This window comes from Salvelinus alpinus, chromosome 7, assembly GCF_045679555.1.
Source record: "Salvelinus alpinus chromosome 7, SLU_Salpinus.1, whole genome shotgun sequence".
Taxonomy (NCBI): Eukaryota; Metazoa; Chordata; class Actinopteri; order Salmoniformes; family Salmonidae; genus Salvelinus; species Salvelinus alpinus.
Window position 1 is genome coordinate 21375547 of NC_092092.1, and position 25262 is coordinate 21400808.

Genomic DNA, 25262 nt, shown 5'->3' on the forward strand with positions numbered 1-25262 from the left:
CAAATGCGTCAAAATGCATGCTTTGAGCAACCAATGCAAATTCTTGGAATTGTAAGTAATGATATCTCCACCTGTAGTTTCCAAATTGCAATTGAATAGACCCACACCCTAAATTGTAAAAAATTAAATCATGTCAATTAGTTACCTCCCTAAAATGCTGTTAGTATGGTGCAGTAGGCCGGTAGCTTTCTCCACCAATAAGAATATAGTCTACTAACTGTTTGTTCGACGTCTTACCTTTTTCAAGGCCTGCTTTTTTTTAAACCAAAAGACCCGGTCCTGACAAGAACGCCTGCACTGTGCACTGTGAGGCTGTGCCACTGCTGCACGCGCTGAATCCGGGTCAGAGGGAACTGCCGCTCTTTGAGAGCTGCATGAATACACAGGAATAGAAAAGTTGTGTTCAGTTAACCGATGAAATCAGAGAAAAAACGGGGCAGTGCAAGCCTTTCTCACTGCGGACCATGGCCAAATAGTTTTGGGCTGCCTCGCTCGCAAGGTTATGGGAATAGGACAAATAATCCATTATTCTGTTTGTTTGACGCACGCACTATAGACCAGACACAGATATGGAGTGAAGAAAAAACACATGCCCGTCCATTGTTGCTGCGCTCGTCTCACATTATCGTTTACTTTCTGTACGTATTTAGATGTGAGGATCAGAGACGGCGACTACTCCTGGCAAAGTTATTTTGTCTCATGATATATATTCGACTTGACAGATCACGAACAAAACGCTGCACCAGTAATGATCCCTGATGAAACAAAAGACCTAATCGACTTAATAGTTAGAGGTAATATATGTCCTATGTTATATATAGGCCTATAATGCCATCTGCAAAATGTCAACCACCTGCAAAATGTACATTTACTTTTTTTTTAATACATAAACTATTTGTTTAAAGTTATTCTTAGTTAAGCTACTACTACAAAGTTTTATTTGCTGATTAAATTTAGAAAGAATACATACAGTATCTTTACAAATCGTATGGTCCGGCTCCGGCTTTAAGTATCGGAAAATATGCAAATCACTTTCATTGAGGCTCTATCCTAGGCCTACTATGATTGTTATAGCGGACATCTACGTTATAGTTAATCCCCCATATCCTTTTTATTGATAAAAATGTTCTTCAGTTTCCGATTAATGTAATCTTAATCATGGCTGGGACTTGTCGTCGCCAATAAACTAATGTGGTCTGAGAGGGTCTGCTGCGGTGATACAGATCAGCTATGGTTTCCACTGCCCGGTGCGGGTGATAGGCCCTATCTTTCTGCTGCAGATGGATTTACCAGTTAAAACGGGCTTAAATGCAGATTTACCACAACCACAACTCCCAATGAGTGCACTCTAATCAGTTCATATTTGTTTTTCTGCACCTAGTTTGCATTAGGGCCTAGTAAAAAAAAATATATATCGATATTGCACTAGGCTATGTTTAGTGTTTGTTTAGTGTTTGTTTAGTGGTTGTTTTTGCTATTCATCTCACGACGAGAAAAAACGATATGAGTAGCCTAGGTAGCCTATGCTCAGTGAAAACTGATGTAGCGACACATGAATAAGACCGAATAAGACCTTGAGAACTTTACATTAAAGGGTTTAAGCCTATGTGTAAAATTCGAATTATGCCCGTTTCTCAATTTTAGGAGACCTTGCATTCGTGCCCATCAAATGGAGACAGCTTCTCAGTAACACACACACACACACACACACACACACATTTGCACACACTGTACATAGATTTTTCTATTGTTTTCTATTGTGTTATTGACTGTACGTTTGTTAATGTGTAACTCTGTGTTGTTGTTTTTGTCGCACTGCTTTGCTTTATCTTGGCCAGGTCGCAGTTGTAAATGAGAACTTGTTCTCAACTGGCCTACCTGGTTAAATAAAGGTGAGAAGAAAATAAACACACACACACAGTTGCCGAGTTAAGTAAGCGAGTAACATTGTTTTACAAGTGGGTTATTGGTGAACTTTGCAGTTAGTTTAAGTTGTTGCCATGTGAAAATTCTGGGTTGGAATATTGTCGAAAAAAATACCCATATTTTTGTCTACGGACATTCCGATGTCAAAGCAATGAGGATCTTGGCCGCGGAATGTATTCCTTTATCAGCATGTTCGTTTATGCGTTTCACTTTAGGTCAATGTCCTTTAGCTCCTTTGGTTGGACTAAGGGTAATGATCAACATGTTCAAGATATGTTCAATAGATGTTTCATAGACTTTTTTTTTGGATTGCAGCTCATTAAGATATCCCGAGTGTCAACGACATATGTCAATTCCAATGCCAATATAATTGATACACTGCATGCATGTACACGCATTCTGTTGTGTGTCTTGAAAGTTAATGATGTTAAACTGTTGAATTGAGCAGTTAGTTATTATTCCACCAACATAGAGTAAAACAGTTGTAGCCTCCCTGAGCCCAGAGTAAAACAGTTGTAGCCTCCCTGAGCCCAGAGTAAAACAGTTGTAGCCTCCCTGAGCCCAGAGTAAAACAGTTGTAGCCTCCCTGAGCCCAGAGTAAAACAGTTGTAGCCTCCCTGAGCCCAGAGGTATGCTCTGGCCTACTTTTTTCTCCTTTCAAATGAGACGTCCTGTCCTCACTTTGAAACTATACCGTTCATTTTTCACAGCTACAAAACATGTTGGTAGGGTTTTAGAGAACGGGAACTCTGTCGAGGAACAATAGTAATCTACCATAATAATTATTTTCAGTTCCCTTGTAAGTATAAGGGTTATTACGATTGGTTTTGATTTTAGGATAAAACGCCCGGGGAAAGCTTTTCTGTAGGGAATGCTCATCCCTGGGTGAAGAAAGGCTCTTTCACCGACCCACAATGAGAGATTGAGGCAGGGGAGGAGTCCACCATGATTAGTCCATTTAATGGCGCGTTTACTTAATTTCTGTATTCACTAGCAACCATAAACAAAAGGGGAAACTGGACTCTCGTTTAAGAGACTATGACGTTGACATTTACCATAACACATGCATATATATTTAGGGGCAAAATACTTTTTTTAACATCGTAGGCTACAACCTATGTGTAGTTTCTTAAAAGGACCACAGCATGTGTATCAGAATCATTATGCTCGCATGAGCATAACATAACCACTTCTCCTCAACATAGGCCTAGATGCTCATAAACGCTTGATGGTGGATAATGAACACTCACTTAAAAGAGAGACTTAATGCAGAATATATAAGAAAATGGAATACTGTATTTGATTTAGAAATGTACATTAACATAAACACGCAAGAAATGAACATTGAATAATAAGCGCTTTAGGTGATGCACGGGGAAGTATAGGACTTGAATTGTTGAAGAATATTCCAATGTTTATATTATATACCTTTTGCATAAATGTGACCGATAACACGTTTATATAGCGTCATTATCCCATGTTAGGTAGTCTATCAAAACAAACAAACAAAAGAAACGCCTAGAGCACTTTTTTTTAACGTTTTGACAAATATTTTATGTATAGGAACACCAAGTCAAGAACAGGGATAGAAAAGAGGATGGAGATGGGAGAGCAATATTATGTACAAGCATATCTACACATATAGGATATTACAGACCGCGGGAGAATGATGGCATTATTTGAGATATACATAATTCAATATAAAATCTTAAAATAAAAATAAAAATCTGATACAGTCATAACGATTGGGTTCCACATTTGACCATGTAGGCCTACCCCACACAGGCAGTGACAGAAGTGTATAGTAAAAAGGTGCTTACGACGTAAATGATTGTCTGATGAACATAAAGTAAAACAGGATTGCATCTTGGCTGAGCGGCATCATCACTTGGACTAAAACAGAGATGAAAAGGCGATAAACACCCTCTGGTAATTCCCTCTTCTCGATTATCCTTGTAGAAATATTGAACAGGGTATGTTCCCCAGATACCAAAAACATCATGCAGGTAGTGGTGGGGGGTAGGGGAAGGCTTGGTGGGTCCATTGAAAGCGCTTAAAAAAGACGTGCTTTTATATTTTTTTAAATATTTAAATCAATTGGTCCTTTTTTCATCCCGATATTTCATAGTTTTTTTTTCAGGTCCATATTTCCTGTAAATATTTCTCTTTTTTTATATCATACGTCGCACTCGGAGTCACTGGAGGTTACTGAAAGAATGGACGTTCCAGTATCAACTCGCTCTGTCATACTGGAGATGCTGGTAGTAGGACTGGCCGCGGTCGACGGCGATTCCGCCGAGCTGCGTGGAGTGCACCCGGATTCTGAAAGGGACCGCATACCGTTCTGTCCTATTCCCTGGTGCTGAAGCCTGGAGAATATAAAGAAAGGGAAAATAACATAGCAATTAAATACAGTGTTGCTCCGCAAAATAGCGTTCAGCCTGCTTGTCATTCATTCGCTGACAAGCCTTTAACAAATGCAGCTCTGTAGCCTACACATAATGGGGGTAAGAATTGGCTAAAGCAAAGCAGATACAAATACTAAATGTGGGAGAAATATAACAGTCTATGTTAAAGTAACAGGCGTGTTGTTAGCTACTTAAATCATGGCCAATGTAGTTTGAGAACTGTCTTTTATAGTAGATTTTGTCATACCCAGGCCTATCCAAATTAATTAAAGATTACATTTTTCTGATTTGTTTTGATTTACTAAATGAATTAATCGATGATGTACTCTTTTATCACTGAGAAAATGCAGATGAAGAAATATAGCTGTTTTCACCAACTTGTCTGTTTTTATTCAGTTGGCTTGTTCAGTTCACCAATTTGTAATAAATTATTACATTGCAAATAAATAATAGGCTACACACTGTGATACGAAAACATGGCTGCAAAACAGGCCATCATTTTAGAATAATTATTTTGTATTTATGTTTATGTTGATTTATATCAAGAGTGTTATGCATCAATCATTTCCAAACGTCTATAGCCTAATGTATGCGTTTCTTATGTGTAAAAAGCACCACGAATAAACATTTTAAATTGGTAACTGAACTCGTATTAATATAGCAAAACTACCCCATCTTTTTGAGTGTTTTAACATTATTATTTGGTTGTAGGCCTATCTTAGTCTACACTGTCTTTTTACAGGTGCAACCTTTGAATATATAGGCATATAACATTATTTTGATTAAACAAGTAACCAATAACCTACAGTATTTGATCGTAGGTGTTTTGTTTCCTGTTTGGGATCCATATCTTTACCACCCCTGCAGTGTATGTGATGTTTCCAGACAAAAACGTTCACTTGTTGAAGATAACAACACTCTCTTTGGGATTCAAGATGATAATCGAAAACGTGCACTGTTGTAGTATCATCATAATATGCTGTATTCAAAGTTTAACATACTTATTAATAATTATTTGCGTTATTGTCTGGAATATAGGACAAATTCAAATGTACATGGTTGATGATTTTCTTTGTGTGTATTTCCTGTTTTGTTATCTAACGCTTACCTTGATGTTTTCATTTTGCTTATCAGGGATACTAGCATACCAGCGTAGCCTGAAGCCTACAAGCTTTGCTTTACGCACGAAAATGTTTTACGCATTATACTATTTTGGTGATTATTTTGGAAAACAATAATAGTTATATTTTTCGGTAGGCAATGATTGCATAGGCCTGTGAGATCAAACAGTAAAATGTCGCCGTGCTCCCTCCTCACCCCTAACTATATACCCAACTTGCTCATTTGTAACCCCTCTATAACCTTGTGTATTACTACGATGAAGTTGAACATTTACATGGTATATTTGCATTTCGATTATAGGATTTATTGTAGCCTATTTGGTGCTATGTAGCATATGCTATGACAAATTAACAGCGTACTGACCTGTTTTTTGCTGCGGCGGCTCTGTCTCGTTGCCTCCGGTTTTTAAACCAATTTCCGACCTGTGTAGGAGTGAGTCCAGTGGCTTGAGCCAGTTCCCTTTTCTTGCTGGGATTTGGATATGGGTCCTGAAGATACCACTCCCTTAACAGACCGCGCGTCCTCTCTTTGAAACAGTGCGTCTTCTGCTCGCCATCCCAGATGGTCCTGGGCAGGGGGAACTTCTTCCGTACCCTGTACTTGTCAACCGGTCCTAAGGGGCGACCGCGCAGCTTCTCGGCCTCCTGGTAGTGTGCCTCCAGCCACATGGCCTGCAGTTTGCCGTGGGAGTCCTTGGTAAACTTGTGGTTCTCCAAGATGTGGTACAGGTCTCGGAAATTCCCGGTGTGGAAAGCAACCACTGCGCGAGCTCGCAGGATCGACTCATGCTTGTTGATCTGCTCGCATGCTCCGGGTGCCACCGGCAGGGACCACAGGAATCGTCCCAGCCGTTCAATGTCTCCGGTTTCCTCCAGCGTCTCGCAGACGCTCGCCACTTGCTCCGGAGAGAAGTTGAGGGTCGGTAGCGCAAACATTGACAAGTCTTCTGGAGACCTGGTGCTGGGAGTGCTGCTCGCCAAGAGCACAGGGCGCTCAGCGAAGTTTGGCAGGAAGAAATGGGAGGGATAAAGCTCTAAAGGGGATCTGAAAACCATGGAATGACCTGAGAGAGAAAGAAAATTATCAAGAAAAAGAACGACGAGTAAAGATTGTATGATTCAATAGCTATCGCCTATAATGACACCAGCCTCATAATATCTCCCCCTAAATCCACCGTGAGTGTAGCATTGAAACATTTTGTTTCGCTTTTCTATTGGTCTTCTTGGTGTCGTTGTGAGGTTGTCATGGCAGCCCTGCCAATCACTGTCAAGCGTGCCAATCATTAGCCACTACGTAGACTAGGGCTTTCACCACTTCTGTTGCAAGCACCGGGGGTTATCACAAACTCCAATCTCAACACCACCCTCCCACTGCACGGCTCTCGTGAAGTAGAAGCCAACGCTCGCCTATTTGTTGAATGGAATGAGCAATTAGTGGGTGGAATATTATTGCGATCTTAACGAGGCTCGTTAAAGCTAAAGAAGATATGTAGGGTAGAGATGCTTGGGGGGGGGGGGGGGGGCAGGAACACCGGAATACACCTTTGAAAAAAATTGCTTATAACAGAGTCAATTATTTTCGGGTAGGGTTTTCGCACAATAGGCTAGGCTATATTGCGCAACATATGTAAAAAAAAAAAAAAACGTATCTTAAACCAATGAAACAGTATTGGCAATTTGTTACCGTTTGATATGTCTGTCTGACTTTTACTTCCGGAGATGAATCGGGAAATGCTATATGTCAATATTTTCGTGACAGGGTCTGGGCACTAGCTTTGCTCTGAGACCAGCAGACCGGGGCTGGTGTGGGTGTAATGAGCAGTGGCTCACCCTCTAGTCGAGTTTGGCCTCGGCTGGTATTACGCAGCGGTGCAACCCTGGCCCACTGCCCAGCGCGGGTGTTTCCAAACATTGTTTTCATGTCAAATGAATATCGATGGGGTGCATTGTAATAATTAAATGCTGATCAACTGGACCATTTCAATTAAGAACGTTTTTCCAATGTTATTTTCTTTGATGCAGCTCTTTCGCTATAGGCCTAGTAGTTTTGACGACCATGTATCAGTTTATATCATTATGGTGAGAATGATTAGTCTGCCACAATATAGCCTACAGAAAAATAGGCCTATAACCTGTTTTCATTTTCACAAACGATAGGCATGATCAATATCCACATTTGTCTCGGGATCCGGCTTAGAGCCCACATCAGCAGCCGTAGCGGTGTGGTTTTCATGTTTATTACAAAAAACGACTGTACTGCCTCATATTTAGAAAGGGCTTAGTTGGTGTTAAAACTGTTTTGAGTTCACAGTCGCGAACAGTGCTCACATTGTATAAGCGCATGTATAAAACGTAGTGAAACACAGCATATATACTTCGGCTAATCCACCCTCAATAAAGCTGACATAATTATCCTAAGCCGCCTTTCTAAATCGTTAAGAAATTCAAAACTTTTCCTTCTCTTTCTCAGATTTTTGCATTTCCCCGCATCTTCCTACCCGACCGGTTCCAGAATAACGCTAAGTAGCATGTACATTTGCTTATTCATTTTCATCTTATCACATTCACTTCTTTTTACAATTAGGGTGAGTTTTGTTCCAGTGGCTGCAGATGCAGATTTAGACATATGTGTAGCTTTGCTTTGTTTTCGCGTGTGTGTGTGTAGTGTGCGTGGTGTGTGTGGTGTGTGCGCACTATAGGGGTGGGGTGATGATCTTGTTGGAAGCGTTTGGGCAGGTTGTGTCTTAGGGATCAAACCTGTTTGCTCCCTTGTCATACGAAACTCAGGAGAAGTAATTCCAAGTGGCACTTGAATTGGTCCGGTTGGAAAGCTTCTTGGACTGGAAGTAACCTGCGTTATTTCCATGCTGGCTATAGTCATGTTAAAACTAACCTCCCCCTTCTCGCTCGGCCAATATTAAGAGGGGGCTTAACTGGAAGTACTCGGAATATTCAAAGCTGCTTGTGGATCCAGGTATATGCATGGGTTCCAGGTATTACGTGGAACTATGTTTTTAAGGAGATGGAGCCTAGTTGTAAGCAGCCCTCGCAGGCAATTCGGAAATCACTTAGGTGAAATGTAAGACCTGAATGGGTTTGCAAAGCCAGTGGTAAATCAATTTTTTTACATAGCTTTTGTCTACGTTAAGCACGTAATTAACACCCCCAAACAAGTTTATTCACCTGGCCTAATTGTCTGTTTATCCTCCAGCTTCTAATGCTCCTCTCTTAACGATAACCAGCGGGAGGCAAGTTACTCAATGCCGACTAAACATTAGCTCGATCTTTGTTTATTTGCCGCACAACCCCGACTTGACAATGCAAGCAGGAGTTAGAAATAACACTAAACTGACAGCAACAAATATTAATTAACCTTGACTCGGCGTGTTAGGTTAGCAGGGATTTATTTATTTGCGCCCATTGACTCTGAACTCAAAATGTCGAAGTTGGGCTACATATTTTTTTCAATGTTCCAAGGGGGGAAATAAACAAAGGTCTTACGTCATATTGTGAGAGGGGAAACCGAGGAAAGACAGAGGCACTCTTTGAAAAGGTAAGAAAGCATTCGTTTTTATTTTCTTCCCTAGCCTCGGCTCCTCAAATGATGAACAGAAAAAGCCTGCTACACCCACCCTCGATCAACATGCGTGCGTAATATTGGGGGTATTTTCAGGATAATGACTGAAAATAATGCAGAGAGGGTGCGTTGACTTTCATATTTAGATTTATTTAACTTCTGATGCATATAGACTATACATACTTCAATAGACGATTTTGACACTGCATGGTCGAAATATGGATATATTTTTATGACGGGTCTTGCTGATGTGGACAGCGACAAAGTTTCTTAAAATGTTATTGACTGAACTCGCAATAGAACGGATTAGAACTTTTAGGGTGACATTTTGCCATATTTACCACAGAACTACGTTATCCATCAGTCAGCCTAGTTGTTATTTTTTCCTCATCTGCTCCTTTTTAAAATTCTTTCACCTGCTATTCTTCTTTTCGTCCTCCTTTCCCCTTCTTCATTCTCTCCTGTTTTAATCAGGTTTTAAACGGGGGATTGTCAACGATGAACTAAAGGGACGGGACTATCGTGTATGCATTATTTCTTGAAGGAATCCATTTGTCCAAGTGCAGAGGGGAAATCCTTTCCGGATCCTGTAAGTTCGTTAGACACACACTGAGCTCTGCCTTTAAAGTTGACTATTAGAATAGCCCAGGATTTGCTTCAGACGCACGCTTTGGATAATAGTGACGAGCTCACCCAAATGTCTTAAGCTATAAAATGTCGATAAATGCATGAAAAACATTAGCATTTAAATTACAATGATTGATTAGGTATATTGCCATGTCATTTTAGTGTCAAATTATATGAAAAAATCTGATAAAATTTGGTCTGCTGCTTTTGCATCTGTCTTCATGGAGCAGCCACGAGCACCAGCCAGTTCTTCAAGCCCTGCACAGCAAGAGCTGCTGCAGCTGTGTGATGCTGTCGGGACGGGGCGCAAATACCCCTTTCTCTGTGTTTGCTTAGCACCGGCTTTCAGCCCTCTTTGCTTTGCTGGGAGTCCAAACGTGGCTTATAGCGCTGGACTGGAGCATTTCTTCTTATTGATGATTCTTATGATGATTATGAAATACACAACTTTAATCAGACGTAGCCTACCTTTATAGACTGAAAATATTAATTGGCTATTGTCAATACTACATTCTTTATTGGCTATTGATACAGCCTGGGTAGTATTGACTTGGCACATGGTCTTGGGAGGAATTAAGTGTTTGTCAAAGATAGCAAGAATGAGATCCAGAGGGGCAGAATAGAAAATGGGGATGAAGATTATACGAGATGATTAGGCCTACGCATGCAGGACGGGCGACTGGGTTTTTTGGACAACCGTTTTCTGATTATTTGTTTTTGGGAAAAGTCTAGAAATCTGCTTATTTTCTAAAAAAAAAATAAAAGTTCCTGAATTTAAACCCAGTGCAGACACATTTTTGTTTAGAACCATCCGAACAATCCAGTCCTATCGACCTACTACACTAACTCTTTCACAAAACCCTACATTATTCGACTGTAAAGAGTTTTTCCCAACTTCTCCTTTTATTTTTTGTGTGGTCTCATTAAGTGGGCATCCTGCTAAGTCTGCGGGGTTATACGGGAGCTGTCCAATCAGTGTATTTGCACGGCTTGTTAGCGACAGTTAATGAGGGCGCTCCGTGCACGGAGAGAATGGCGCCTCAATGTTAGATTTACCTTGTGTCAACTCGTTACTTCTAATGAAGCCATTGGAAGCTTCTCAGTGAATGGAGCCGGGTGGCTGGAACTGCAGGCCCTCTTTCTTCCGGTTCCTCTAAGGAGGGCTTTCGTTGGACTGAACTCCATGATGCATTTATCAGATGGTGGGGGTGCACTGAGTCATTTGGATTGAACAAGAGAAAAGGGAAGTGTGTGTGTGTGCCTGTGTGTGTGTCTGTGTGTGTGAAAGAAATCACCCCGTGTAATATCGCAAGCTGCTGTCGTGTAGCCTACTTGGTCAATCGGGTTTGACGTGTCAGTTTGCCTCTCCAAAAGTTCACTTAATCACCTCCACGCATGCAGGCGTTCTCTCTGCTTGCTTTTGGCCGGGCCCCAGTGTGATTTAAGTCGAATCAACAACACGTCATTGCCTCTCAATTCAGGTAAAACGGCGCAGTTTCTCAAATGCCTTTCCAAGTGTGCTTTCCCTCACTATTCCTGCTCACTGGGGCACCACTTAAAAATCAATTAGTCTTTCATTTCCTCGAGGAAATTATTCGAAACAAATGTAGGGACCCCAAGCAGGATAATAAAAAAATTCTAATTATGTATTTGTTTATTTTAACCCTTTACTTATTTAGCATAGTATGCATTTATTTATCCATATAAACCAATTGTTTTCACCTCCTTAACACCTTAATTATGTAGCCTATTGTTATACATAGGTAGGCCTACAGCGAACAATATCAGTGAAATAAATAAACAAGCCAATCTCACATGTTCAGAGTCAAAGTTACTCGCTGGTTAGATAAATAAGAATCTGAAATGATGTAGTAATTATTACCTAATAATATTAGAGCTTTTCATTACGTTAATAATTGCAATTTTAGAGATGAATACATTAATAATGTAGCCATGTTATTAGTCTGAGTCACATGGGATCATATAGGCCTAATTGGCAGTAGCCTATATTGGATTTAAAAATACGCAAATTCATATGAAATAATTCATCAGTTGAGCTTCAAGTACATGGCGATATAGGGTTAGATCAAATAAACACGAGTCACTTCATTAAAAGTTTGTCAATGCTAGGTTTATGTGAAAGTATAGTTTTATAGAGCGGTCATGGGGAAACAAACAATACCTAATTTGGCAGGCCTACAGTTGTGACACTGCTTGCTAAAAAAAAAAGTTAATTGAAAGTAGCCTATTGAATATAGACAGCATAATCACATGGCATTATAGACTCACTTGCCTACTACCTACATTTCACATTTTTGTGTGTTCTATTTGATCATTTCAGGCTATAGGTCACTGGTTCATGATTTTTAATTAACACACACTGATTTTCATTTTAAATCAGTATAACACACCTATAATCTTGACAACATGCAAGGTATGAAACATATGCTGTCGCGTTGTGCCCTTGCCAAAGAGCAGCAATACGACACACCAACGCTGGAGGTGTCGATGATCACTCTTCCAGGTATTTGGTTAGAGCGCTTTAATGCAGAAATAATATAATGGATGCATCGCTCACGCCCCTGGGTTTAACATATGATGCCCCAATAACACTCAATATTCCCTAGGCCTTGCTCTTCATGCTATTAGAAAACGGCGAAGATTATCTTTTCAAATGAAAAAACAGTTTAATGTCAAGGTTGTCACAGCAGCTGATATCTCAGAAGTACTTCTGAAATTCATACCGTAATGACATGCAATGTTGTTCCTTGCTAGAGATTGTACATCCGACCTCCTCACCATCCAGTTGATCAAGACCATTTGACCACATCATTTACCAGTAATAACATTGTAGGCCTAGTAGTAGTAGCCTAGTAGTAGTAGACTAATGACAAATGATGCTGATAATATGGCCCATCTTGTTACTAATATCCCATGTTAATGTAATATAAGTAATATTGCCTACATTATGTGCTACTAATATGTATTTTTGTAACGGTAATACTATTTGCCATTTCACAGTTATTAAATGTATTATGTCTATGATATAGGCTACAGTATATGTTCCTGAGTCAAACTTGATCAGGGCGCTAAACCCGTGATGCTGATGTGGATACTGGAATGTTTCCTATAATTACCCAAGACCGGTAGTGAGTCGACGCTGGAATATCGCAGTAAAACCCCTTCATCTGAGAACGCTATATCAGTACCATCATGTCGAAAGGCAAGTCGTGGCCAATCTTATTTCACATGGAAGCCCATGAGCAACGTCAGACTCAATAGGAAGTTAACGTTGTGTACATAATTTATGCGTATAGGCTACCCATCTTCATTCATTCATTTAATTTCATGAATTCATGAATTCAATATGTATATATATATTTTTATATCCCTTCGTAATTTTCTCTGCGCGCCAGATGTGGATTCATAGGCTACTTTGATAGTAGGTGCTGCTCAAGAGGCCAGGGCCTATTTCATGTTATAGCTCCTTGCCACATTCACTTGACCTCTTTGAGCACTGTCTGGCCATCTCTGCGCGTCACGGGTAAATGCTTTCATTAAAGCTTTATATCGTCATCGACCGACGTGAGCGATCTATAGGCCTACAGATCCATAACACGGCAGCATGAGTTTGAGCCCTGAAGGTTAGGCTACTGTGTGTCACCTGCGATTCTGTCACTGTCGCACACATTTGTTTGTTTCAGTGTTTGTGGCATGCAACGAGTAAAAGTCTAAATGCTGCAGCGTTTAGCCTCACTCCCTCTTGACTCCAGCTTTTGACATTACTCCACTCAATTTCCTGTTTACCCCCCAAGTCAAGCTTAAGTAACCATGAAGCGGTGAACTATATATAGTATCCAGCATGTAGTGACAGTTATCTCTAGCCACAACCGGGTCTCAGAGCATCTCGTATTATTCTGTATGTAAATCCGATACCCACATGTCTGATATGTTACGTTTCATATGATACAGTATGTATTAATTTGTGTATGTCCATCATCCATTTCATATGATATGTTACAAATTACAATTCGTATGAAATGTAATGAATTAGCTAAATGTACAATATTCTACAAATTTGTGAAATGTACAATATGTTGCTAATTTGCAAAAATGTATGATATGTTACGAATTATAACTAGGTGGCTAACGTTAGCTAGGGTTTAGGGTTAGGGGTTAGGGTTAAGTTTAGGAGTTAGGTTAAAGGGTTAAGGTTAGGGTTAGAGGAAGGGTTAGCTAAAATGGTTAAGGTTAGGGTTAGGTGAAGGGTTAGCTAAAAGGGTTAAGGTTAGGGTTATGGGAAGGGTTAACATCCTAAATAGTTGCAAAGTAGCTAAAAAGTAGTAAGTAGTTGAAAAGTTGCTAATTAGCTAAAATGCTAAAGTTGTCCGTGATGAGATTCAAACTCGCAACCTTTGGGTTGCTAGACGTACGTGTTATACATTTTGACCTTAAGTCACTATCTGTCTTATGTAACCATACAAAACGTAACCTAACCATCTAAATGGAGTATCTCAAATTGACATACAGAATAATATGAAATGCTCTGAGACCAGGTTGGCTGCCAAGTCATTCAAGATTGACCTTGAAATTGGAAGTCTACATCGGGAATTGCCTTCAAAACCAGCCTCTAGGGACAACAAGGAGTGAATGCTATTACTATCAAGTTGGCTTCTGTTGTGGATGGGTGTGGTGGATGGGAGTTTATGGATGGTTGCTTGTGTTCGATACCAGTCGTGGATACTGGTTCCCATGACTCTGGATCAGAAGATTGCGTGTTCAATCCCAATTGTGGTCACTGGTTCCCAAGCCTCTGCATCAGAAGGTTGGACACGGGTTCCCATGACTCTGAATCACAAGGTTTTATTTTCCATCCCAGTCGTGGGCACTGTTTTTAACATTTTTAATTTGAACCCTATCCCAAACCTTAATCCTTACCTTAACCATTCAGAATGAGTGCCTAAACTAAACCCTTAACTTTTGATTTTTGGAGAAATGGAATGATACAGAGCACCAATTTGACATTTGGAACAGCTTAGAAATGTTAGGTTTGGAGAATGTGGTTGAACGTCCAATTTTGCAGTGATATGTGAGAGCTTGTTGGTTATCTCTCTTTTTTTTCAACTAATGGTTGTCATTATAGAACAGTCAAATATATAACTAATTTATTTTGCAAAAACAATTCTAAAGCTATTCTCATTTAAAAGTTTATTTACTAAGTTTGTCCATTGACATAGCCTAGTTTCCCTGTTGCCATTAGCCTATATCTAACACTTTCTGTGGTTAACTGCTGCCTTTGAGTTGGCGGGAACGGGTCATAATCCATCACTGAAGGCCTAGAATTTGAAATTTAGAGAGCTATTGTAATACTCGATATTAGCTTAAGGGATAATAACGAGGGATGTAGCGTCCACGGAACTCGTTGTTCACGCGTGAGCAGCACCTGTCAAATGTGATTTATTTCAGTGGCTCCGTTTGGCGGGCGAGATCAATAGAGGACGTCTGGAGCACGCCAGGAAACGCAGCGAGCTGCATTACTGTGACAGGTGCAAGCCCCGCGCGCGGCTCTGTGTCGTTGCTGGGGGAAAGGACCGCCTCCGCATGCAGAGGTAGAAATAATGATGTTTCATCAATGGACCGTACTCACGCACTCACATGTTGTTGAAATGCTCTCTAAACATAACTTTAATTATCATTTTTTGTAGTAGTTTATAATTAAACGTATTATTGGGTTAACCCTATAGGCGCGATGCATACGGTGTTTGCCATTCACGCCAGCGACCAGGGTTCACTTCTATGCCCCGTCGTTTGCTACACTGTTATCAGACGTGGGATGGCAGCGGTGAGGCCATCGGAACGTACGGCTCGATGTGTGAGTGGTAGGTCGAAAGCATGTAGACGCGCCTTCCCGTTTGGAGGGGGCAGTGTAGCGATCTTTGCTATATTACCCACGTTATAATTCTCACCAGCTGGGTTAAACCCATTGGACCTATGTGGAGGGTGTTTGCCTTTCACGCCAGTGACCCGGTTCCCTTCCCGACCCTGCGGTTTCCTATAATACATTAAAGGGATAGTTCACCCATACAAAATTACATATTGGGTTCCTTACCCTGTAAGCAGTCTAAGAACAAGTTATGACAGCAATCCACAATTTGTAATTTGTGGCACAAATCAAATGAATGCCATACCTATCTGCCTTCAGAAAGTATTCACACTCTTTGACTTTTTCCACATTTGGTTTTGTTACAGCCTGATGTATTTGTCAATGGCCTACACATAATACCCCATAATGTCAAAGTGAATTTATGTTTTTACAAATTAATTAAAAATGAAAAGCTGAAATGTCTTAAGTCAATAAGTATTCAACCCGTTTGTTATGGCAAGCCTATATAAGTTCAGGAGTAAAAATATGCTTAATAACAAGTCACATAATAAGTTGCATGGACTCACTCTGTGTGCAATAATAGTGTTTAACATGATTTTTGAATGACTACCTCATCTCTGTACCCCACAAATACAATTATCCGTAAGGTCCCTCAGTCGAGCAGTGAATATCAAACACAGATTCAACCATAAAGAAGTTTTCCAATGCCTGGCAAAGGGCACCTATTGGTAGGTGGGTAAAAATCAAAAAGCAGACATTGAATATCCCTTTGAGCATGGTGAAGTTATTAATGACACTTTGGATGTTGTATCAACACACCCAGTCAATACAAAGATACAGTCTAACTCAGTTGCCAGACAGGAAGGAAACCACTCAGGGATTTCACCATGAGAGCAATGGTGACTTTTTTATTGTTGTACTTTTTACAATTGGTAGTTACAGTCTTGTCCCATCGCTGCAACTCCCTATGGACCCAGGAGAGGCAAAGGTCGAGAACCATGCGTCCCCCGAAACACGACCCTGCCAAGCCGCCCTGATTCTTGACACTTAACCCGGAAGCCAGCCGCACCAATGTGTCGGAGGAAACACTGTCCAGCTGGCAACCGAAGTCATGCCCACCACAAGGAGTTTGAGGCAAGGAAATCACGGGTGGCCAAACCCTCCCCTAACCCAGACGACACTGGGCCAATTGTGCGCCGCCTTATGGGTCTCCCAGTCGGCTGTGACACAGCCTGGGATCGAACCCGTGTCTGTAATGACGCCTCAAGCACTGCGATACAGTGCTTTAGACTGCTGTGCCACTCGGGAGGCCCAATTGTGACTTTTTAAAACAATTCCAGAGTTTACTGGCTGTGATAGGAGAAAACTGAGGATGGATCAACAACATTGTATTTACGCCCCAATGTTAACCGAATTGACAGAATAAATTAAAGGAAGTCTGTACAGAAGAAAAATATTCCAAAACATGCATCCTGTTTGCAATAAGACACTCAAGTAAAACTGCAAAAAAATGTGACAAAGAAATTATTAATTTTTAAAAAGCGTTATGTTTGGGACAAATCCAACACAACACATAATTGAGGACCACTCTTCATATTTTCAAGCACGATGGTGGCTGCATCATGTTATGGGTATGCTTGTCAGTGGCGATTTTAGCATGTAAATCTTGGTGGGGCAAAAAAAAAATGTGGGATGCATGCCAGCAAAGCCACTATACAACACAACACTAAACAATACATTGATTGCACTATAACTGTGACAAACGGTGCCCACAAACTGCCTACATAAGGCTGGCCCAACAGCAGAGTCCCAATAGCAGTCCCAACACCTTACCACTGCTACACCTGGCTATCAGAGGAGCCTTGTCTGGAAGCGAAACAGTTCATTCAGGCTCATTCAGCCTCATTTACTGCCTTTAAAAAAACCATAGCTGATATGGCTGAATTGCTTAAACAAATGTGGTTTCTACTGACAATTGAGATGTTCAAACTATGGCATAAGGGGATGACAAGAGTATAAGAGGCAATCCGTAATTTTGATTAAGAAATTAATGAGCGAGTTAGGACGGACGTAGTCAATATATCTATTTGTTCAGCACTTTTGAAATGTACAGCAAAATAATTCAGAACATGTGCCGTTCTTACAGTGTTCTCCCTGTACACCAAGTCAGAACCGTAGGATAAATAAAGGGGACATATAAGCAGACAATGAAAGCTCTTACAATATTCAATGATTACATTTCTCAAAAACAGGTTATAGGCTACATGGGCACCACCAAGTCAGAACAGTAGGTGAAATTAAGAGGTGAAAATAGACCAAATTATTAGGGTGAGGCACATGGGCTACTAACATCTTACTATACAACATACACTTAGTATTACATTCTTAGCTACAGTATACATATCTCCCTGGCATATTACATAATTTATGCAGCGGCATACAAGACATTTTTGGACTCACCTTGTTGTGCTGTGCTCACTTGAACTGAAAGGTGGCGAGGTGGTCCTTTGTGGGCAAATTTTGTCATCAAACTTTGTCATCAAAGTCTGGCATTCCACTGAATAGCAGAATAATGATAGCTTTGCAATGCTTGCAGTTAGCCACCGATTCCTTCCAAACCAGTCATTGTTGAATTTGCGATTTCTAACTTGTTTTGTAATGTTAATGTCCAATGGCTGATGAGCACCGATACGTTTTATCTATATTTTCTCTTCATATGACAAGGATTAAAAATGATTTGCGAGTAGATTGTCGACTTGATTCATGATGATGACTGCTAGCTAAGATTTTGAAAGTCAGAGCTGTTGTAGATATAACGTGATTTGACGCCATTTTATCTGTGGCCAATGACCTTGAGTCTTCTTGGATGGTCATTTCTAATGTAACTTTATGGCACCACCCAAGGGGCTTGAATTTTCAAGCTCTACCCTTAGACTTGGCGGTGACGTAGTGTTCCCATAAGTGACAGAACACTGAGCCAATCATGGCGCAATGCTCCACATTTTCTGCTGGCTTGCCCCACCACCACAGAAAGCACTGAGCTAGGCTGAAACACCTGCATTTTGAAGCTTGTTTGTATGCAACTTTATTAACTCAATTATATATATATTTTTTTTTACATTGTTTGCAAACTGATATGTGACACGTATTAATGCCAAAATAACATGCAAAACGGGCAAGCCCCCCCCATTTAAAAAAAAATATTTATACACTACCGGTCAAAAGTTTTAGAACACCTACTCATTCAAGGGTTTTTCTTTATTTGTACTATTTTCTGCATTGTAAAATAATAGTGAAGACATCAAAACTATGAAATAACACATATGGAATCATGTAGTCTTCCATTCCTGTGGCGGTCCTCATGAGAGCCAGTTTCATTATAGCGCTTGATGGTTTTTGCAACTGCGCTTGAAGAAACTTTCAAAGTTCTCTAAATTTTCCGTATTGACTGACCTTCATGTCTTAAAGTAATGATGGACTCTCGTTTCTCTTTGCTTATTTGAGCTGTTCTTGCCATAATAGGGACTTGGTCTTTTACCAAATAGGGCTATCTTCTGTAAACCACCCCTAGCTTGTCACAACACAACTGATTGGCTCAAACGCATTAGAAGGAAAGAAATTCCACAAATTAACTTTTAACAAGGCACACCTGTTAATTGAAATGCATTCCAGGTGACTACCTCATGAAGCTGGTTGAGAGAATGCCAAGAGTGTGCAAAGCTGTCATCAAGGCAAAGGGTGGCTATTTGAAGAAGATCTCAAATTTAAAATATATTTTGATTTTTTAAAACACTTTTTTGGTTACTATATGATTCCATATGTTTTAATTAAATCCATTTGAATCCCACTGTGTAACACAACAAAATGTGGAAAAAGTAAAGGGGTGTGAATACTTTCCGAAGGCACCTTATATTATAATTTTTCCCCCATCATGTCCAAATTATCGATAAGTGAATTTGTTGAGCTACACAATCAATTTCAGATACTTTAGGATGATCAAATACCAATCCAGAGATATATCTATTTAGTAAAACTAAGCAAATTTCCCACTGTTAAATCATTGTCTTACGCCAGATAGCGTGACCGCCGAACTTAAGCCTAGTTCACATCTAACATTCAAGATGAGATGAGACAGTTTTATGCAGTTTTAGTACGAAGTTGGCTTGATCTGAACTGTTTAGTTTTAGAACATCTCATGTCAGCTACTGGAGTGTCCAAAATTCAACATGTCAAATCTTAGCTCAAGACTTCTGACGAGATGGATCATTTTAGCCAATCAGAGAACAGTGTGCTAAAGCTCTTTGTTTAGCCAGGCAGCTAGCTAGTCAAGTATACAGCTAGCTAGCTATTCTGCTAAAGTTAGCCAGCCTAGTTTGCAGATTTTTCTCTGACATGTCACAAAGTGTACCCTGTTTCTGGTGCATGTATTTCATTGACACTCGTTTGCTACAACACCTTGCTACAACAAGTGACAACTTTGTTGTTTAGTAATGAAAATTGCAAACTTCTTTGACTACCATTAAGATACTTTTGAATAGCAAGTCACCCAACTTTTCAAATCCAAAATGCTGGAGTATAGCCAAACTTAAAATGTTAGCTTTACTGTCTAGATATACCTACATATGGTGAGGACTATACATATGCCAACAACATTCACAAAATGTGCTTCCGTCGTGGAGATATGACGTATTCATATCCACCCAAAACCGGTTTGTAGCCTATATGACGGTATATCAAAATGCTTAAAAGTGAGAAACAATTATAGACCATATATGGAGGAGGAGAGAGAAAGAAAGAGAGAACACGTAATAAAGAAAGAAGCTGGTCTTTATACTGTGTCCGTGCCACCCATAGAATTGCATATTAGAACTAACTAATTGAATAAGATATCTGTGGTGCCACCCACCCACCTGACAGAACAGAATAGAACACTGCTGCCCAGTGGAACAGAAAAGGATCAATAGGTTATAATCAGACCGCTATTCTAGAACACATTCACTTCTATCCCGACTCTCATTATTTCCTTTGTAGGCATGGCCGCCACAGAGATCCTATTAAATCACTAGGTATTCTATTACATGGGCATCGTAGGGTTCTCGGAAGGGATTGTGTGTTAGAATGGCACCCCTGTAGAAAATGACTAGGCTACACTCTGGGAAAAAGAGAGCTTGCTCTGCGGGTTAGATTCAAGCAATTTAGCAATAAACTCTTCATATCACCTCTCTCTCCAATAGCAATGTATTTTCTTTACTATACCATCCACTCATCTCTCTCCCTCTCTCTAGTGTCTAGGGACTTGTAAATCCCTTTATCACAATGGCAGGGTGGATTAAAGTTAGCTTTACAGAGAAAGTTTTAACTTGATCCGATGCTAGGTTCTTGTTTTACAAAACTATTTCCTAGAAAACATAATGGATGTTACATTGCCTGTCCCAGTTACCGCCTATCTTTACAAGACTCTAGTGATCTTAAATAGAAATGAAGTCACTTCTAATTCAGTCTGTATTGCTGTATTAACATGTCAACTTCATAATAAACACTGGGGGGCAGCTGGGACTTGACGTGTAAGTCCGGTTTCTTCTGTTAAGGCCTTCAGAACTGTAACATTGCATTACCGACAGTGGACATTTTGTAAGATGGCATCCACAGCCCCCAGGGGCCAAATCTATGGTACCTAAATATACTGCAGTGCATTCAGAAAGTATTTAGACCCCTTCACTTTTTCCACATTTTGTTACGTTAGTCTTATTCTAAAATTGATTAAATTACATTTTTTCCTCATAAATCCACACACAACACCGCAAATAAAAACAGGAATACCTTATTTACATAAGTATTCAGACCCTTTGCTATGAGACTCAAAATTGAGCTCGGGTGCAACCTGTTTTGATTGAACATCCTTGAGATGTTTCTACAACTTGATTGGAGTCCACCTGTGGTAAATTGGTTGGACATGATTTGGAAAGGCATACACCTGTCTATATAAGGTCCCACAGTTGACAGTGCATGTGTAACAGTATAACTTTAAACCGTCCCCTCGCCCCGACACGGGCGCGAACCAGGGACCTTCTGCACACATCAACGGTCGCCCACGAAGCATCGTTACCCATCACTCCACAAAGGCCGCGGCCCTTGCAGAGCAAGGGGAAACCCTACTTCAGTCTCAGAGCAAGTGACGTAACCGATTGAAACGCTATTAGCGCGTACCCGCTAACTAGCTAGCCATTTCACATCCGTTACACATGTCAGAGCAAAAACCAAGCCATGAGGTATAAGGAATTGTCCATGGAGCTCCGAGACAGGATTGTGTCAAGGCACAGATGTGGGGAAGGGTACCAAAACGTTTCTGTAGCATTGAAGGTCCCAATGAACACAGTGGCCTCCATTATTCTTAAATGGAAGAAGTTTGGAACCACCAAGACTCTTCTTAGAGCTGGCCGCCCAACGAAATTGAGCAATCGGGAGAGAAGGGCCTCTGTCAGGGAGGTGACCAAGAATCTGATGGTCACTCTGACAGAGCTCCAGAGTTCCTCTGTGGAGATGGGAAAACCTTCCAGAAGGACAACCATCTCTGCAGCACTCCACCAATCAGGCCTTTATGGTAGAGTGGCCAGATGGAAGCCACTCCTCAGTAAAAGGCATGACAGCCCGCTTGGAGTTTGCCAAAAGGCACCTAAAGGACTCTCAGACCATGAGAAACAAGATGTTCTGGTCTGATGAAACCAAGATTGAACTCTTTGGCTTGAATGCCAAGTATCATGTCTCGAAGAAACCTGGCACCATCCCTACAGTGAAGCATGGTGGTGACAGAATCATGCTGTGGGGATGTTTTTCAGTGGCAGGGACTGGTAGACTAGTCAGGATTGAGGGAAAGATGAACGGGGCAAAGTACTGAGAGATCCTTGATGAAAACCTGCTCCAGAGCGCTCAGGACCTGCGACTGGGGCGAATGTTCCCCTTCCAACAGGACAACGACCCTAAGCACACAGCCAAGACAACGCAGGAGTGGCTTCAGGATAAGTCTCGGACTTGAACCCCATCTAACATCTCTGGAGAGATGCAGCGACGCTCCCCATCCAACCTGACAGGGCTTGAGAGGATCGGCAGAGAAGAATGGTAGAAACTCCCCAAATACAAATGTACCAAGCTTTCAGCGTCATAGCGAAGAAGACTCAAGGCTGTAATCACTGTCAAAGGTGCTTTGACAAAGTACTGAGTAAAGGGTCTGAATACTTATGTAAATGTGATATTTCCGTTTTTATTTTTAAGACATTTGTAACATTTTTAAAAAATCTGTTTTTGCTTCGTCATTATGGGGTATTGTGTGTAGATTGATGCGGGAATAAACTATTTAATCTATTTTAGAAAGAGGCTGTAAGGTAACAAAATATGGAAAAAGTCAAGGGGTCTAAATGCGCTGTAAATCTATCTCTGTGACAAATTTAGTGCCTTCACCTCCAAACATTCCTTCTGAATTGTAAAATAACATTACTGGCTGCAGCCATTTTGTAAAATGTTTGCCATTTTCCCAGGGGCCAAATCTTGAGTGGCCCCATATCTAAATATTTTCATGGTACATAAATCTACATCAGTGCCAAAGTTGGTGCTTTTATCACAAAGTGCAAGGTTGGCGTACATGCTGATCTATCCACACTGAAAATAGTTAGTAGTTAACTAGTTAACTTAGCCTCAATTCAAGCAATAACGACACACGAAGTTCAAACATTTTGTTGTCTTATAACCAGATTATAGCCAGTGGCTTGTATTCATGGATGACAAGGGAAGCCGGGCTTCCTCCAAAATGTTACCATTAAAAAAATACTAATTATAAAACAATTTCTCTTTCCTCTCTGTTTTCAAAATGTTCCTTAAATTCTCAATTGGCTGTATCTATCTCACTGGAGCGAGTGAAACAGCGCACCTCTGTCTCATTATGTGTAGCCCATGTATCTGATGCTGTCTGGACATAAAGAGTACGACATGTTGCCACATAGAATTTGATTGATTGATGCCAGTGAGCATTTGGCCTCCATTGATAAAGTGTTTTTCCAATCAGGGTGGAGCTGAGCTCAACTGTGGGATGGTCCTGGTGCAGCAAAACGCAAGGGAGGCCAGTTTGGATTTGGCATCACACTAATCAAATCACATCATTGGTTTCTGGTCTGCTTGTAATGTGTTGTTGTCCTGCAGTAGCTAGCTAAATTGATAATTTCATAAGCCATGTATGGAGATAGGGATTTGGACTTTGTGTTTTTACCTAATTATCTGTACAGGCCAGTGATTCTGATCGAAGCATAAATGCATACATTGTGCCACTGGCCTGAAATGATTGCAGTTCAATATGTAGCCTAGATGTAGTAGGCGCACATTAACTGACTTGCTAGGTAGCTAGCTAACTTAGCTGGTTCATTGTTGCCCATGGGAGGAAGCTATCAAGCATTTTAGCCAGGTAGCCTAGTCTAGGACATCAAAAACCAAAAGCCTGTACTTCTGTATAATACTCATAGACTGTTTTGCCAACATGAAAGAGAGGAGGATCATTGGAGTTCATCTACTCTACAAGTAGGGTTAGTCAACAACATGTTTTTTTGAGACACACACACACAAATCAGTGCAATGGACAGCCACATAATCTTTAGCAACATTGATTGGGCTTCATTGTTTTTGGTATCTTTCTTTTTTTCACTGTATTAGACTAATCATAGCCTAGTTGATATGATGATGTTAAAATGTTTAAGTTGAAATGGTGCTGGAAGATCGGGAGGCAGTACTCCTGTTTTCTCAGTGGTTCCAAATGAGTTGTTTAGTAAACTTCTGGAAATATTAACTTGCTTGACCATGTTGTAAGTCATGTAATTGTTTGTTACATGGAATATTTGCTTTATGGACTTCCAGACAGATGTTGCCCTCCGGTTTTGTCATGAAACAAACCTGTGTGGTAGAATTTAACAAAACAAACCTGTGTGGTAGAATTTATTCCGCCACTGTGTTACTTGTCTTTTTGTTGTATCTGCTTTATGGTATATCACTGCATATGAACAAATGGGTTATACCGCAAACTGCAATAATCACAACATAGGTTTTAATATGGCTTGGCTTTTCCTGGCTTGGGTTTCTGGCTGATTATAGATCCCATAAATATTTTGTGATGAATATATTTCATGTCATAGTCACCAGTCAACTCCATTACATTCATAAAGTTACTTCAACTTCAACTTGTGAATGCTATCTGTGGTTAGCTATGCTAGCTATGCTACCAGTCTGTCTCAATGAGTGTTAGCATGCTAATAGCATACCCTACGTCCGGAAAAATATATATATTTCTAAGGGGTATACAGTAGGTTGATAATGATATCAGCCAAATATTGTTGTACGAGACATTTAAAAAATGTTGACCTCTCAAAACGTGCTACTTACAATGCTAATTAGCTACTGTAAATGCAGCTATGTCGATTACGGAAATGGTGGAAAGCTGGTGGAAATGGAAACGCACCATCCTCATATATGGGCAGGGCGCCACTCTTAAATAGACTTGCGCACGCTGGTCTCCACATTTTCAGTGCCACAGCCAACTTTCAAATAGGCTACTGTAGCTTATCTTCTAGGCCTACTGTATTGTCTGCAATTTTTAAAACAGAAAAATGCTTTAGAAAACAGAAAAATGCCAAGGTAATGTTAATAAATCAATAACTAGCGTAAGTAATTCAAACTTCATGAAT

General features: G+C 40.4%; 1 protein-coding gene and 1 long non-coding RNA gene across 2 annotated transcripts in view; one reads left to right on the plus strand and one right to left on the minus strand.

The window, feature by feature from the left end:
* Positions 1-3202: 3202 nt before the first annotated feature.
* On the minus strand, positions 3203-6766 carry six3a (SIX homeobox 3a). The gene is made up of 2 exons (XM_071409394.1): positions 5820-6766; positions 3203-4295 (listed from the first exon to the last, which is right to left on the minus strand). The coding sequence occupies exons 1-2, from the start codon at positions 6509-6511 to the stop codon at positions 4103-4105; spliced, it is 885 nt and encodes a 294-aa protein (XP_071265495.1). The 5' UTR covers positions 6512-6766; the 3' UTR covers positions 3203-4102.
* A 1004-nt stretch (positions 6767-7770) lies between these two features.
* Positions 7771-25262, plus strand: part of LOC139580202 (uncharacterized) — a 35597-nt gene continuing 18105 nt past the window's right edge. The window contains exons 1-2 of the long non-coding RNA XR_011675992.1: positions 7771-9156; positions 9507-9621. This is a non-coding gene — a long non-coding RNA (uncharacterized lncRNA). The remainder of the gene's footprint in view (positions 9157-9506; positions 9622-25262) is intronic.